Raw genomic sequence first — 15,446 nt, 5'->3', positions numbered from 1 at the left:
CACGTCTGCCACCTCCCCAATCCCTCCCACAGTTCCCTAAGCATCAGAAAGGGCACATGGTCACTTATTTATTTTTGATACAAATGTACATGACACACATCTTGACACTCAGCCCACCACCACCACACAGGTAGAGCCTGGCCCCTGGGACAGGGGTGGGACGGGGAGAGGAGCTGGTGGGCGCTGCCATCTGCCTCTCAGCCTGCCCAGGCTACAGCACAGGCTCCAGGGACCCAGATAGCGCAGGCTCCAGGGACCCAGATACCGCAGGCACTGGCCTCTCAGAGGTTACAGGGAGGGGGCTCTCAGCTGAGTCAGGGACCCCGGGGAGCCAGCCCCAGGCTCAGGTGCTCAGTTCTCTGCCCGAGCCAGCACAATCCCCCTCCGCAAGGGAGGGGAAGAGAGATGGAGCCAAGTGGTTTTCCTTTTACGTTCATAGGGAAAGGGTATGAGTGGGGGGAACAATGAGGGGAGGCAGAGGGCAGGACCCCAGCTGGTTACCCTGGCAGTCCCTGGCCCCAGGATGGGGGAGAGGGGCCAACGCCCAACACGGGTCCCGCTGCTCTGGTCCCCTCACCCCTCACAAAACTCCAGATGGGCCAGGCCTCCGGAACGGCACTGCCGCCCCGCACACTCACACGCAGGCACGCAGGGACACGCAGTTACCACAACGTTAAAATTAAGGGGTGGGAGAGAGAAGAGAGAAAAAAGACTTTTCCAGTGTTTGCTGCTGGGGACCCCAGGAACACAGGTTGGGGCCTGTGTCCTAGGCTGGGGCCGTTTGGCATTGAAGGAGAGCAGCCGGGGGCTGGTGGCTACAGGGTGGGGACATCCACAGGTATTATGTACAAGGGGGGGATGCCCCTGCTCAGCCCCCAATAGGGCTGGACTGGCTCATGGGGGTGGGGTGCATGTAAGGGGAACCACCCCATTTGGAGTGTCCCCACCCGACCCTTTGCTGAGGGTGCCCCAGAGGGCAAGGGGCTGGGAGTGACGCCTTGCAGGCCCCGGCACACTAGAGGGGGAGGGGATGCTATGTACAGGGAGAGGTGCATGGAATGTAGGGGACAGAAGCTCCTGCCACCTCACCTCCCCATCCTTGGGGGCTCGAGGGGGACGGGCACCAGGACACCTGGCTGCCGGGTGAGAGCAGCAGCACTAAGGGCACTTGTGCCAGCAGCTCTGTGGGGTGGGGATTAGTGTCTGGAGTGGCCCAGCTCCCATGGCCAGTGAGGTCCCAGGGTGCGGGTGAGGGCACAGGGAGAGTGGTCACTGCTTCTTCTCTCGGGTGGTGATGGTGACCAGCTGCTTGGCAGCCTTGGCAATGTCGTAGGCGCACTGGATCACCTGCTGAGTCAGCAGCTGGAAGTCCACAGGGGCGCCAGGCTCGGGGGGCACCGTCTTCCGGCACTCGCTCTGCAGCCGGTAAGCGCTGGCGTTGAGCAGCCGTAGGGAGCTGCGCACTGGCTCCAGGGCTGGCCTCTGGAGGGAGGGTGGAGGGAGCTGGGCCTTGGATTTCAAACCATGCGCCATGATATGGCCCAGTGTGTCCGTGTCTCCACTCAGGCAGTCATCAGATTCTCTAATGCCTGCCCCGCCCTGAGGCCCTGCCCCACCCTGAGGCGCCGCCCAGTCCTGCTCCCCTCTCTGGCCCCTGTACCTTTGGGAAGAGAGAGGCCATCTCAGTCACAGCCAAATGGATCTTTTCTGAGCAGGGCACAAAGCTATGGGGGGAGGGGAGGGTAAATTAAGAGGGCTCTCAGGGAAGGTTCCCAGGGACAGTGGAACACTGGTCCCTCTCTCGCCCTCTGTAACACCCCAGAAGCCCATAGAAGCCTCCGCCCACCTCCATACCTGTCATGCTTGAATTCCTGGGCAGCCCGCAATAATTCCTGAATGTTCTTGGTGACCTGCTCTGTCTTCAGGATGACATCCTCTGTGCTGGGAAGCCCAGGGTCGAGGTCTCCATCCAGGCTTTCCAACTCCGGGTGGAAGTCCTCTTCCTTGCCCAGCTCTAGAAACCTCTTCCCTTCCAGGCTGGGGTTAGAGAGGAGAGAGGGAGGCATTCCAGCCGTGAGGCTGCTTGCCTGCACCCTCCCAGACGCTCAGGGGCCACTCACCCCTCTCCCCCGGGTACCTCACCCCAGCAGCGGGTCCCCACTTTGCGTGTTTTCATAGTCACTGTCTGCGCCACTGCCATGGCGGGAAAGCTTGCTCTGGAGGGGTACAGGGAGGGGGTGGCAGGTAAGGTGCACGTTCACAGACCCCCCCCCCAGCCCATCACCTCCCAAGCACACATCTCATTCAGCCCACCCCTCAGGCCCTGGGGATGCACAGATATTACCGTGTGGCGGCTTCCTTCCTGGGAGCACGGCAGCAGTGGGGAGGCGGGAGCGAAGGGCACAGCTGAGGCCGACACCCCCTTCCGGACCTGAAACCCAGGCGGGGCTGGAGTCAGTCTCCTCCTCCCCACCACCCACCTTGCAGCTTCGCTGCAGTGAGGCTGGGACCGTGTGTGTCTAGTCATCCCTGTGCCCAGTGTACAGCACAGAGCCTGGCACCCGCTGGGGCGCACAACCTATTTGCGGGAACAGACCCGCCTCCCCCAGGCCCTGCTTACCCGGTAAAGGCCAGCAGGGACGTGCACTGAATAGATGGCGTCATCCTCCAGCTCCTGGGGGTGGCACAGGGGGCATCATGGAGGGCCCTGCAGTGGTCCCAGCCCTGTCTCCACCCCCCCACCCCAAGGCCCGCGGGCAGCTCACAGTGCTGTGGAAAGGCTGGAGCCGGGTGGTGAGTTCATCCCCAGGTGGGCCTCCAAAGGGCTTCAGGGCAGAGCCCGGTTCATACATGGAGAAGGCCTGGCGGTCCCTGCGGTGGGTGCTCCCACCAGGCCCCACGGGCGCGTGCTCTGCTCGTTCGCTGGGGAGCGGGGCTGTGGGCACTGGCCCCGGTGGCTGCCGGATCTGCAAGTTCTCGGCCTGCAGCTTGTGGATCTGAGAGTGAGAGTGGTGTCAAGACACTCTGGAGGGTCCAGGCAGCACCATTACCTCCAAGAGAGGGTAACTCCTCCCCGCACTGGGGCCCTGGGAGGCCCCCATCCTCACCTCCCGCTGCAGCCTCCGGAGCTCATCGCTCAAGCTGCTGTTGACTTTCATGAGCTGCTGCACCTTTGCCTCGGAGGCGGCCAGGGCCTTCTTGAGCTCCAGGTACTCCTGCAGTGTCACGGCCCCGTCCGACAGGTCTGAGGAGTCCATGCTCTGCAGAAGGAGACGTGAGCCCGTCAGCCCCATTGTCCCCGAGGCCCTGAGCTACGAGAGGATGGAGCAGGGCCTTGGTGGAGGCGTGGGGAGGGGCAGCGCTCAGACCCGAGCACGGTTGTTCCGAGTGGCACCGGCGCTGCGCAGGGGCTCCTGGTCTGTGTCCTCGTCCGAGGCCACGCTGTCGTAGTCGTGCTGGTCGTCCAGGTCACTCTGGCTCCGCACAGACAGCTCGAGGTTGTCTGAGGGCACAGGCCTGTCACTCAGGGCTCACACGACCCATCTATCATGCCACCCCCCGAAGGGAGCCATGAGAGAGAATATCCTGGAACAGTGCCCACCACCGCGCCCCCATCCACGCCCTTCCCACCTGTGGGGCTGCTCAGGCTCTTGCCCTGCTGTCTCCGCTTGGCCTCACTGAGAATGTCGATGATCAAGGTGGCAAACTCTCGGGCATTAAAGCGGGCCAACTTCTGTCGCCCCTGAGAGGCAGAAAGGGCCAGGCCGGCGTGAGGAGGCCCTTACGGCTGACACACAGAGATGGGGACAAAGCAGCCAGGCTGTCTGACAGTTGCCTTAACGACAGCTAAAACGTGCCTGCCTAGCTCGGGCCAGGGCAGGGGGTGGGGAATGACACCGATTTGGGGTGCCTAGGGGAGCTCTCAGGAAGAGGCTGGAACACCCACCCAGGAGGCTGCTCACCAAGTGCTCCAAAGAGCAGCCTCCTCCCCCTTCCCAGATCCCACAGCCAGCTCGGCCAGGAGTGGGGAAGACGGCGCAGACAGCAGCCTGCCAGGAAGGGCAGGACCCATAGAGCTGGTGACCCCAGGAGGGGAGGTCATCGCCCCAGGCCCCCCCGTCCAGCCCACTCACCTGATTCCGCGTGGCTGAGTATTCAGGGTTAACGGGCAGGAAGGGTACGGCACTGCGCTCCGTCACCAGGGTGCTGTGGTTTTGGGTCGCCAGCCACACTGGAGGGGAGGGGCAGGGAGCGGATGGTCCGCGGAGGCCGGGGTGGATGGAGGTGGGAAAGCAGCAGCACAGCCTTCCGAGCTCCTCCCCATGCCCACCTCCCCATGCCCACCGAGTGTTGGTGTTCAAGAAAGGGGTGGTTTCCGGACAGGGGAGGTAAGGCTGGGTCCGGGCGAGGCCAGCTGGGGACTCACAAACAGAACGAGGCAACTCCCTCCCGCCAGCCCCTACCAACCGGGAGTTTGGGCTAGAATCTGTGGCCAGGAAGAAGGGATGTAGGGGGCAGAGTGGGACTGGGGAGAGAGCCGAAGTGGGAGGCAGCCAGAGCAGAGGAGCCCCAGTCCAGGGGGCTAGGGGGAGGAGCAGGCTGGCGGCCTCCAGCTCAGCAAGCTCTGCCTGCCTGGCTGGGCTTACAGCTGGCCGGGGCTTACGTGCAGGCCTGCCGAGCAGACCAGCCCCCGGTACCTCTTCCTAGTCCCAGTAAAAGGACCACAGAGCCACACCAGGTCCCAGCCCCTCCCCAGCAGGCAGGCGCTCTGTCCCCTCCACCCAAGGGTTCGATCCCCTTTCGGCTCACCAGCGTCATTTTCTCTTCGATCCACCTCGTCATACACGTCCATGGCAAGTTCCTCAAAAAGCCGGTTGCTGAGCTGGAAGTGGAGATGGAGACCCAGGCTTTGTCAGATCAACTGGCCCCCCAGTGCCAAGCAAGCCAGCTCACCGGGATCTTAGAAGATGTCGAAAACGACTTGTGTGTCCCTTGTGCCGCCCAGCCCTCCCCCCAGTCTCAGAACTGGCAACTGGAGTAGGGGTCTGTCTGCCAAACTCCGAGGAGGGAGAGGCAGAGGGTGCCCCGAGCGGACTGGTTAGCGCCCAGGTAGCGAGAGGTGTGCCACGTGCCCTGGCAGCCTTGGGAGGGCAGAGCCAGGGTCAAAGGCGAGGGGTGTGGAGGTGGAGGACAGGTGACTGAGGAGACTAGAGTGAGGGGCAGGTCCAAGACTTGGAAAAGGGCACCAGGTCAGAGAAAGGGGGAGCCATCGCAGGGATGGGGGCAGGTCAGAGATGGAGGGCAGCTCCAAGCCTTAGTAGACTCACCGCCTGCAGCTTCTTCTTGGCGGCTTTGGCCAACTCAGACAGGTCCAGGCTGTGGACGAAGGAGGGAGATGGGAATGGGGAAGAGGGGAGAGGCCAGACGTGAGCGGTGGCCAGGCCCCTGCCAGTGACCTCCCAAACATGCAGGGATCCCAGGGAGATGACACCCCAGGTGCTGCACACCAAGTGCCTCCCTGCCCCACCCAACCTCCAGAGCCTGTCCCCGAGCAGGCACCATATACCTCTGAGACATGCACTTTTGCCGAGATCTAAGTCCAGAGGAAGGCAGCAGAGAGAAGAACAGGACAGAGGCAGCAATTACCCAGGAGCAGGGCAGCAAACGCCTTTCCACGTCAAGCTCAGAACCATCTCCGTGCACACGCCAGACCCAGAGTGTACCAAACCCAACTCATCTTCCCTCCAGCCCTTCCTCAGCCGGCTCACTCCTCCTCTCAGTGACCCACCTGCCCCGCACCAGTGGCAGCTCCTGGGGGTCACCTGCAACCTCCCTCACCCCCAAGCCCTAGCCAGGCTTTCCCCAGGTTCTGGCATTCCATCCTCCTGCCTGGTCTGTTGCAATATTTCTTCATCCATCTTCCCGCTTCCAGTCTTGCCCCTGCAACCCTTTATTCACCCAGAAGCCAGAGTACTTTGGACACATCTGGCTGCGCTACCCCTGGCCTTAAGAACTTTTCAATAGTAACAGGTTATGTATGGCACACTTCAACAAAAATCTCGCTTAAAAACATGCTAGGGAATTCCCTGGCGGTCCAGTAGTTAGGACTCGGTGCTTTCACTGTGGGGGGCGGGGGGGGGGCAGGTTGGGGAACTAAGATCCCGCAAGCCACGCAGTGCGGCCAAAAAAATAAATAAACATAAAAATGCTAAATGCTTTGCGTGCACTATCTTATTTAACCCTCTCAGAAGCCCAGAAAGATAGGTACAGTCACCCTTATTTCCAGGAGCAGTAACTAAGGCTCAGAGAGGTTAAGGAGCCTGCCTGAAGCCACACAGCCAGTAAGCGGCAGAGCAGACTCCACAGGTCCATGTTGGAAACTCTCTGCTCTTGGGGTGGTCTCAGCTCTTGTCGGGACTCAGGACCGGCCACTCTCTTGCCCCGTCTCTCTTCCAGTCTTGCTCCTGGGATTCCCTGCCTCTCACATGCTTCAGTTACACAGTCTGCCTGTAGTTCCTGGCACAGCATTTCTGACGTCTATGCCTTTGCCTCTCGCTGCACTCCCCACAATGGACTACAACTGACTAGGGTGCCTCCCCTTTTGGCTGTGACCTCCTTAAGGGTAGGGATCGCGCCTGAGTTACCTCTGGGTCCAGCGGCAAGAACAGCCGGCACTGGGAAGGTGGTCGGTTAACATTTCACTGAGAACACGTTTACAACATACACGCAAGCAGGCAGACACACCAGGCAAAATCAGACCAGAAAAGTAGCGAGGAGTCTTGGGGTCTCAGAAGAGAGAAGATCTGGGCGTTCAGGGATCCGAGGTGCCCAGGTCTGACCATCCCCATCTGGCCACACTGGCTTCTGGAGAGGGAGGGAGTCTCCTCTCCAGATCCAGGCCAGCAGGCGCAGCTTGGCCATCGCGAGCAGCCACCAGGTGGCGCTAGCATCCATCTTGTGAGCTGGGTGAGCATTTCCCGCCCCCCCAGCCTGGGCTCCTGGGGCCTCTTGGATAAGAGGCAGAAACACCTCTACTGGCCTTGGGCCCGCAGCCCCTGCCCAATTTCTGAGCACACCACAGAGGCCTGGCAGAATCCCAAAATTAGTCAAACTCCAGGGGCCCACCACCTTTTCACTGAAGAGCAAAAATTTGTCTAAAAATTTTACAGTTGGGGTCAGTGCCACTGGGAACAGAACTCAGTGATCCGCTGCTCCTAGGGGGGCTGTTTCTTGTACTCAAACCCCTTAGGCTGCGCTGGCTGTGTGCTGAGTCAACATTTCTTACCTGCCTTGGGGCCCAGCATTAGGGAGTGAGGACTGGACTGCGATACGCTTGTGCCTCCAGCCCCGAAGGGGAGTGTGGGCCGGGGTCCCAGGCCCCTAAAGCTGAAGAGTTGGGGGGTGGGGGCGGCTCTGGGGGTCAGGCACCCACAGGGCATCCAGCCGCCTCTGGGAAGGGGCGTCAGGTGGGCACTCACCTGTCTGCCATCTGTGGGATGATGTAATGCCCATTCCTGTGATCTGAATAAAAATAAAAATGCCAAGTCACTGGTGCTGGGTGACCTTAGCAGCTGGGAGCCCACCTCACTGCCATGAGCAGGGCTTGGCACCCAAAAGTGACGGGAAGGGAGGAGGGAAGGCCACCCCCAAGAGCCCTGGGAACTGGCTGGAAGTTATGCCCACCCCCACTCCCTACCCCAACACGCTGCAGCCCAGAGCCTGCAGCAATTTCACAGGAGCCAGTTGCCTAGCAACGTTGTTCCCCAGCCGGCTTTGTCACCATGGCACCTGCTGCTGGGGTGTGTCTGGGTCCCACCTGCCTGGCCCAGCCAAGCCTGCCCCACACTCCGCTCACCCGGCTTGCGTCCACAGAGATAGAAGGCCAACCGGTCAGTGAGCTCATACTGGCACTCGACTAGCCTTTCCGCCAGCTCATGGTGCCCCGCCTGCCTGTGGGGAGGGGGGCATGGCTCAGCCCTACAGCAGCAGCCCGCTCTCCACACCCACCTGAGCCTCACCCTTCAGCGGACCCTCACCTGGCATAGTCAATGGGTGTGCGGCCGTTAACATCAGGGGAGCCAGGGTCAGCCCCGTACACTACGAGCAGCTCGGCCTGCAGCGTCTGCCCTGCCTTGGCAGCCACATGCAGCGGTGTGGTGCCCTTCTCTGGGTGGAAGAAGTTGGCCTGGGCACCCAGGGACAGCAGGCGCAGACACGTCTCCAGGTTTCCCGTCCGCACGCTCGAGTGGAGTTGCTGTGAGGAGCAGAGTGTGCCACAAACGGGTGTGGGGGCCCCTCCCACCTCCAGCGGCACCTGGTCCGGGCCCGCCTGGGACTCCGACCAGCTCCAAGGGGCCCAGCTGAAGTTAGGCTGTCGGGGGGACAGAGGGCTTCCCACTAGGAGTTCATGCCCATTAATCACAGCTGCCGTCAGTCACCACCTACCACGTGCAGCGTGTTCTGCTTATAACAGCTGTTAACTCTGTGGTAGATGCTATTTCTTTCCCATTTTACAGATGAGGAAACTGAGGCTCTGGGAGGCTCAGAAACTGCCCAGAGTTTTCTGCCTTTCGGGCGGCAGCTGAAGAATTTTAGCCTCGTGTGTCCACTTGGGGGTGGAGGGACCTTATTCACACGCGGCCTGACCACACAATCTCGTCCCTCCACCGTGCCCACCATGCTTGCCTGACCTGGCTGCCTTGGGGGCCTAGGGCTCAGTGGTGATGGCACTGTGGGTGAGGAGAGGACCAGCCCTCCGCTGTGGGGCCCCACAAACCTTGCTGAGGTCCTTGGCGGTGACTCCATCGTCGTCCCGGCAGGGCAGCTTGTGCACAAAAGCCAGCATCTGGTACTTGGCTCTGATGAACTCTGACTTGATGGGGCTGCATGGAGCACGCAGGAGGAAATGGGGAGCAGAGCAGGAGAGGCAGTCGCCCAGCCACCTCCCAGGATCCTTCCCCTGAGCGCACAACCTCAGCCACCACCCCTCGAGCCCGACTCACTGGACTTTGTCTTGGGGGTTGGCTTTGCGCCGGCCGCTCTGCACCTGCGCGGGGTCCAGCAGGGAATGCTCCCAGATGGAGTTGGCCCCGTTGCTGGCGAGTGTGTGCACCATCTGTAGGGAAGAGGTGCCAGAGTGAGAATGCCCACTGCGCGCTGGGGAACACCTCTGAGCACCAGGCTGGACACGGTACTAACAGGCCTACTGTGTGCCTGGCACTGCTGCACCCCTACCCAGTCAGGCCATCCCAGCCAAGGATGCGGGTCCTGCTTAGCACTTCGGGTGACATGGTGGGCACACCAAGGCTCTGAGACGTTAAGCTCAACACTACATGGCCGAGCTACTAGGTGGCAGAGCTGGGGTGAGAGCCCAGGTCTGTGTGACTCTGGTCCGGAAGCCTCCTCTCCGCGTGGGCCGGCGCCCGGGGAGAAGGTCAGGATTGGGTTCTGCCCTGGGTAGGTGCCGCCCCCGGAAGCTGCGGGATCCAGACGGCTGTGTATGTGGGTGCGGTGGGGGAAACATGCCGGCGCTCAGCACACGCTGCGGGGAAGGAAGAACAGCCCGTCACAGCCCGTACCTGCAGCAGGGTGGGGGGCCAGGCGCTGTGGCGAAGGTGCTTGACGATGGAGATGTGGCGTCCTAGGCTCCGGTGCACACTGCAGCACTCGTCACACACCAGCACACCCCTGCTGATGGAGGCCCAGCCGGGGTCTGCCGGGGTGGGGGGAAGGGTCAGCCAGAGCCAGACACCAGCGAGGCCTCCTGAACATGGCCCTGGGCCTGCACTATGCTTAGAACTCCACGCACATTTGCTCACTCAGTCCCCCAAGGCTCCGGGAGCTGGACCAGCGATGAGGACGCTGAGCTCTGGAGGTGGGAGGGACTCCCATCAGAGCCAAGTCCTTTCCTACATGTCTTTGCCCCTCTGGGGAGGTGTGGTCCCCAGGGCCTACTCGGCGGGCACAGCTTCCTGTCCTGCAGCCAATGCGACCAGTTCCACAGCCTTTCCCCAGGGAACAAGGCTGCCACCCTAGCCCTGCCCCAGGGAGGCAGAAGTCCCCAAGGACTGCATGCCACACACCTCTAGGCACTCCTGTGTCCGGGTCAGTGCCACATTTCTCCTACACTCAGGCTTCTTTTAGAACCACTGGCTCACCTGCCTGACCCATCACACCCCTCTGGGGGCTTCCGGCCTTTGTCCTCATCCTGGCAGGTAAGAGCCCCTTTCATGACCGAGTCTCCTGACACCACCAGTGATGGCGTGAGCTGGAGCCCCTCTTAAGGGGGATGGAGAGAGCAAAGAAACTAACACTGACTGAGTACCCACTGTGTACCAGTGGGGTGCCATAAGTATGGTACCTCTAAGGACTGTCAGGGCAAGGTGGGAAATGCTACCCCTGTTTTACCAACGAGGAAGCAGTGTCTCAGAGAGGTTAGGGTGCTTACTCAAAGCCACACAGCTAATGAGTGGGATTGCTGGGATGTGAACCCAGGCATTTAGACACCGGAGTCCATGCCATGCCCACCCACACCAGCTGCTGTTGCAGCCCCAAGCGGGCGAGGGCCACGGGAGCCACTCTCCACTCCTTGGGGAGAAGTGAACTTTAGAAGCAAGAAGGGGGACCAGAGCAGGATGGGAATTCCTGGGGTCCTTCTCCAGGGCAGGGGAGATGCCACCCATCCCAGGCCCCTTGGGAGAGGGGGAGGAGACAGCTGCATACAGCTCAGGCTGCGGAAAGGTCACGGGGGAGAAAGCAGCCATTGTGTGCCACCGGAGAGTGGGGGCAGGGAGCCTCTCTCCCAGGACACTGTGCTCTGCCCAGGCCCCCGGCCTGTCTCATGAAACCCCGTCCTGGAGGGGGGGTGCGGGGGTGGGGACTGGCTCTCTGCCTCGCCCCTAATGCTCATGTTGTCCAGAGTGGCCCCCACTAGGGGAGGGGACAGGCTTGGGGTAATGAGAGCCTCTCCAACCAGAAGGCAATTCTCATACCCTTCCCTGCAAGGACTTCTACCAGTGTTCGCCAGATAACTGTGAGGAAACTGAGTCAGGATACAGTCTGAGCTCTGCCGTGGTGAGTGTCCCCTCCATGGCATGGAAACAGGAGGTGAAAGGGGGAGGGCTCAGTTCTTTGGGTTTGGACTTCTTTAGGGATCCCCCCAAAACAGGACAGAGGGACACAGGAGGTACCGCCAGACACCCTCCTCGGAGGCCGAGGGGCCCACGAGGAAAGGGCCCGCCATCTGTGCCAAGAGGGGGAGCCCTAGAGCAAACTTTAGTGTTGGCTTTACCAAAACAGTGAGGCCCCCCCAGGCATGGAAAGCTCCTCCCCCCTCCCCAAACACCACTGGGCCAGGGGTCTGCCTGCCTGCCAGCCCCCTCCGCCAGCCCAGGCAGGAAGCTGGAAATGACGCAGCCTGAATTCCTCTTGTTGAAATGGTGGGGTTTCCTGTCAGGAGGGAGCCGCCCAGGCCAGGATCATAAATGGGCAGCTCTAAGGCCTCCACCCCAAGCCCGTGGCCCTACCGGAGAAGCCAGACCTGGGAAGGCTGGCCAGATATCCAGGGCCAGACCAGACATGGTGAGCCTCTGAATGAGGCAGCGACCAGGATCTGGGGAAAGGGGTCCAAGGCTCTGCTCGGCACTCTCCCAGCCTGGGGGAGGGGTCCTCCCTCCCTTCCGCGGTGACCTGAAATAGGAAGGGTGGGCAGGGAACACTGTCCTGGTCTGGGGCACACTGGTGCCAGCTCAGTTCTGGATGACACAGATGGGTCACCTTACTACCTACTCCCTCCTATGCCCAAGGGGCCTGGGCCTACCCAAGCAGGAGCCCCCAAGGCCCACCTAGGCCAGTTCCTAAGCCAAAGGGCCAGGAAGGGTTTCTGAAAGTCAAATGGCAATTGTAATTTAAGGTTAAGGGACCCTTGCCCCCCAAAAGGCTTCCAGGACCAAACTCAGGGCAGAAGGGATGGGGGCATAAGGGTTAGGGGATGTGGTCTCCTCCTCAGTATCCTGCCAACCTTCCTCCTGGGCTTCTGCCCCCCGTGGGGCGGGGGGCATCTGGTATGTGTGAGCAAGTGGCAGGAGGGGTTCTGGGATAATGTTAACCAGCACCAACCCCATGGAGGCCTCTATTAAGGTGAATACATGTCACCACCCAAAGCCACTGGTGACCTCTAGGGACCGGAGCCAGCCTCTTCTGATCTAGGGACCAGATCCTCACTAGACAAGAGGGAGAAGCCCACCATCTTGAAAGCAGGCAAGAGTAATCCACGGAGATAGAGGTCAGAATGGTGGTTGCCTTTGGGGGGTGCTGACACAAGAAAGCCCTACAGAATGATAGGAACGCTCTACCTCTTGATTGGAGTTATGGTTACACAAGTATATATACATACACAGGTAAAAACTTATCAGGCTGAAAAGTAAGGAAGAGGCACTTTGCTATACATAAGTTATACCTCAGTAAAAGAAGCAGCCCATCGCTCGCCCCACCCCACAACCTATATTATGAAGACAAATGAGCCTGCAGGTTCCCAAATGTCCCCAGCTGGTGGCCAGCCTCGCTCACTCAAGGTGCCTGTAGGATGCGCATGCTGAGGTCTTCTGGCCTGTGCCTGGGGCTGCCAAAGCGAGAAGGCTGCCTGAAGGCCTGTGGTGTGAGGAGCAGGCCCTTGAGAGAGAAGCCAGGACTGTGTGGCAGGGTGAGTGGAGGGGCAGGAAACACATTCTCCAGGGTTCCCCGACCCCTGGCCCTCTCCTGGATTCCCAAGGCAGGCAGGGACACAGACGGTGCCTAATGAGGTGGCACCAGCTGCCAGAGCAGCCGTGCTACGCCCAGCTGTCTCACAGCATACTCACACTTGTCCCGTGTGCCCAGGCGTGCGAGCAGAGGGTGGACAGGGCCCTTTGGGGTCAGGCTGCATCTTACCTTTCACCTCCAAGACCCTGCAAATTAACCAACCACAAAAAGGCCATGACCCCACTCCTAGGTCTGGGACTGCAGGGCTCCTATCACAGTGAGAAGCCTATGACTTTGGGTAGGAAGCATATATCAAGGAGGTGGCTCTGGGCCTGGGCTCCAAACTGCTGGTTTCCCTCAAGTCTCTTACCTGGGCTGCTACAGGTCCCAGACTGAAAATGCCCCCCCATGTATCATAGGGTTGGGGTATGGGGTAGCCCCGAAGAGTCAGCTGGGGTCCTGAGAAGCATCCAGACACTTGAAGAATGCCTGCGATGTGCCAGACACCATGCTAGGTGCTGGGGTGGGGGGATGAGCAAGACTTCATCAGCACCCTGCACACCTCACCATCCTGACCTCACCACCTGCCTCTTCCTGATCTGTGTTCTGGATCAGGGGAAAAGGAGATTCCAGGGGAACACAAATGGCTCTGTGGGATGAGGACTGGGGGTAGGAGCTGGGCACCCCAACACAACAGATACACACCACTCCTGCCCATGCCCACTGGACATCCAGAGGCTTCCAGCCAAACAGTCAAATGCAGCAGAGAAAGGACAACTGCCTTGCTAATGCTGCCCAGCGTCCCCCTGGCCCAGAATCAGGACCACAGACTTGGAGGTGGAACAGTCCTCAAAAACCATTTCTACTCCAACTTCTTTGCCTCAGAGTTGAGGAAACTGAGACACAGAATGAGGAAAGTCTTGCCATGAGTCACAGAGTAAGCTGGAAACAAAGACAACACCAAAATCCAGGCTTCCCTGATAAAGTGTCTGCTAAGCAACCCCCTCCCAGTCCTACTTGCCCCCCCCCCCCCACTGCTACGTCTGCCCAGCAGAGGTGCAGAACAGCCTCAGACAGACATACAGAAGGCAAGCTCTCCTCCCAGCCTTTCCATCCCCAGACCTGCCTGCAGCTAGGGTAAGGAGAGAGTTTCTAACTAATCAGGGTTAGGGACACCCCTTCTCTCCTCCCCTCGCGCCCTCCTCAGATAGTTTCTTCAAGGCTCTCTAGACCATGACATGCCCCGAGAGGAGGCCTCAGGGTCAAAACCACCCAGACCACCGTGCCTCTGCCAGACACCCACAGTTCCCTGTTGGGGTCCTGCTCCTGTCCAAAGGGCGGCTGCAAGTTACGGGCCCACAAAACAGCACCCCACACTCTCACACTTATTTTGCGCCCAGAGGTTCACAGACAACCCCACCCTCCCCCGAGCCTGCCCAGAGGTCTCCCAGGGAGATGGCGCCTTTTCTAAAAAGAAGACGGTCAAGGGCCAGGGCTTTCCTTTTCCCAGGCCAGCTGCTGAACCCCATCACTGGCAGTGTCCTCCCACATCAGAATGGAGCAGCCTCTCTGGGTCACTGATCCTCACTTCCTCAGTAGGTCAGGGAGGGTTTACATCAGCCTGGACCTGACTCTGCTGGGAAGGAGAAGGGAAACACCACGGTAAATACAGCCCTGAGGCAGGCCAGGAAGCCAGGTGGATCCCAGGAATCTAGGCACCCCTCGGCATTGCTCCCTACCCATTTCTGGCCAGACTGGGCTAGGGGATGGGGAGGGGTCTGTGCCTAGGCTGGGGTAACGCCAAGCCCACCTTCCAAGTAGGCCTTACTGGAACCCAGTAAAAGCTGTCTCGTTATTCCCAGTTACCACACCTGGGGACACCTCAGGGGAAGATGCCCAGGCTCATGGTGGGCCTGAACACTAGGCCCTGCGAGGAGCCTTGGGAACCCGGGGCAAGGAGTCCTAGGAGTAGCCACCCCCTCATCTGCTCCCGAGGAAACAGTATCCAGGCCCCCCTGGCCCATCTGCCCAGCTCTCTGCCCCTTGCCCTCCGCCACCCCAGCGGGCGCGCAGACCAGGCGAGCAGCAGGTGCAAGACGCGGGGGTGGCACTGAGATGACACAAAACCACACTCGCCCCCACCTCCTAAACCCGGCCGGCCTCTGCCACAGCCCTCCTGCCACCCCAGGCTGGCGCTTCCGTTTGGATACTGAGATGGAAGGGGGGGCAGCCAGCTGCCCTCCTCCTTCATACTGAGGGGTGGGAGGCGGCGCCGGGAATGTCCTTCCTCGCCGGTCCACGGACGCGAGGAAACAGCGGCCCCCCAGGCGTCCCTCCCGCCAAGGACGCGGCTCCGCAGTGGCCCGGGCGGGGGCCGAGACCGGAGGCCGGAGGCCGGAGGCCGCAGCCCCCGGCCCGGCCCCGCCCCGCCCTCCAGCCCCGCAAGGCGCTCCCGCCAGGCCCCAGCGCCCGCCCGGCGGCGCCTCGGTGAGCGGTCCCGCCCCCGGCCCGGCCCCGCTTACCCGGGGCGCTGCAGTCCGCACACACCTCCGCTCGCGGCCCCTTCCGGGACATCCTCAGCGGCGACGCGGCCGCAGCCCTCTGGGCCAGCGTGGGGGGCGCGGGCGGCGGGCCCGGGCGGCGACGGCCCCTGCAGCCCGGCCCAGCTCCGGCAAGGCCTCGGCTAGGCTCCGCGAGCCCGGCCAACC

At 61.1% G+C, this 15,446-nt stretch overlaps 1 protein-coding gene across 2 annotated transcripts; it reads right to left on the bottom strand.

Annotated features, from left to right (window-relative positions):
* Positions 1–55: 55 nt before the first annotated feature.
* Positions 56–15,446, bottom strand: GIT1 (GIT ArfGAP 1). 2 transcript variants are annotated; one of them, XM_059046289.2, is made up of 21 exons: positions 15,261–15,395; positions 9,579–9,712; positions 9,003–9,115; positions 8,777–8,882; positions 8,037–8,254; positions 7,856–7,950; positions 7,479–7,521; positions 5,567–5,593; positions 5,328–5,376; positions 4,810–4,882; positions 4,134–4,231; positions 3,631–3,742; positions 3,369–3,502; positions 3,108–3,260; positions 2,766–2,996; positions 2,621–2,674; positions 2,345–2,431; positions 2,143–2,216; positions 1,855–2,037; positions 1,661–1,724; positions 56–1,482 (listed from the first exon to the last, which is right to left on the bottom strand). In XM_059046289.2, exons 1-21 carry the CDS (start codon positions 15,310–15,312, stop codon positions 1,270–1,272), a joined length of 2,313 nt encoding a protein of 770 aa, XP_058902272.1. In that variant the 5' UTR covers positions 15,313–15,395; the 3' UTR covers positions 56–1,269. The 2 variants fall into 2 exon arrangements, with proteins under 2 accessions (XP_058902272.1, XP_058902274.1); XM_059046291.2 differs by lacking the exon at positions 5,567–5,593 and having other exon boundaries at positions 15,261–15,446.

The sequence above is a fragment of the Kogia breviceps genome, chromosome 19 (genome assembly GCF_026419965.1).
Source record: "Kogia breviceps isolate mKogBre1 chromosome 19, mKogBre1 haplotype 1, whole genome shotgun sequence".
Lineage (NCBI taxonomy): Eukaryota > Metazoa > Chordata > Mammalia > Artiodactyla > Physeteridae > Kogia > Kogia breviceps.
Note: the sequence above shows the minus strand (reverse complement) of the source record. Positions and strands in the feature narration are given on the sequence as shown.

Excerpts from the sequence above, each read along its gene's own strand:
- GIT1 (XM_059046289.2), bottom strand. The coding sequence starts at position 15,312 with ATGTCCCGGAAGGGGCCGCGAGCGGAGGTGTGTGCGGACTGCAGCGCC. Across the intron at positions 8,255-8,776 it reads CCGCCAAGGACCTCAGCAAG|CAACTCCACTCGAGCGTGCG; the intron begins GTTTGTGGGGCC and ends TGCTCCTCACAG. Across the intron at positions 3,261-3,368 it reads CTCGGAACAACCGTGCTCGG|AGCATGGACTCCTCAGACCT; the intron begins GTCTGAGCGCTG and ends CTCCTTCTGCAG.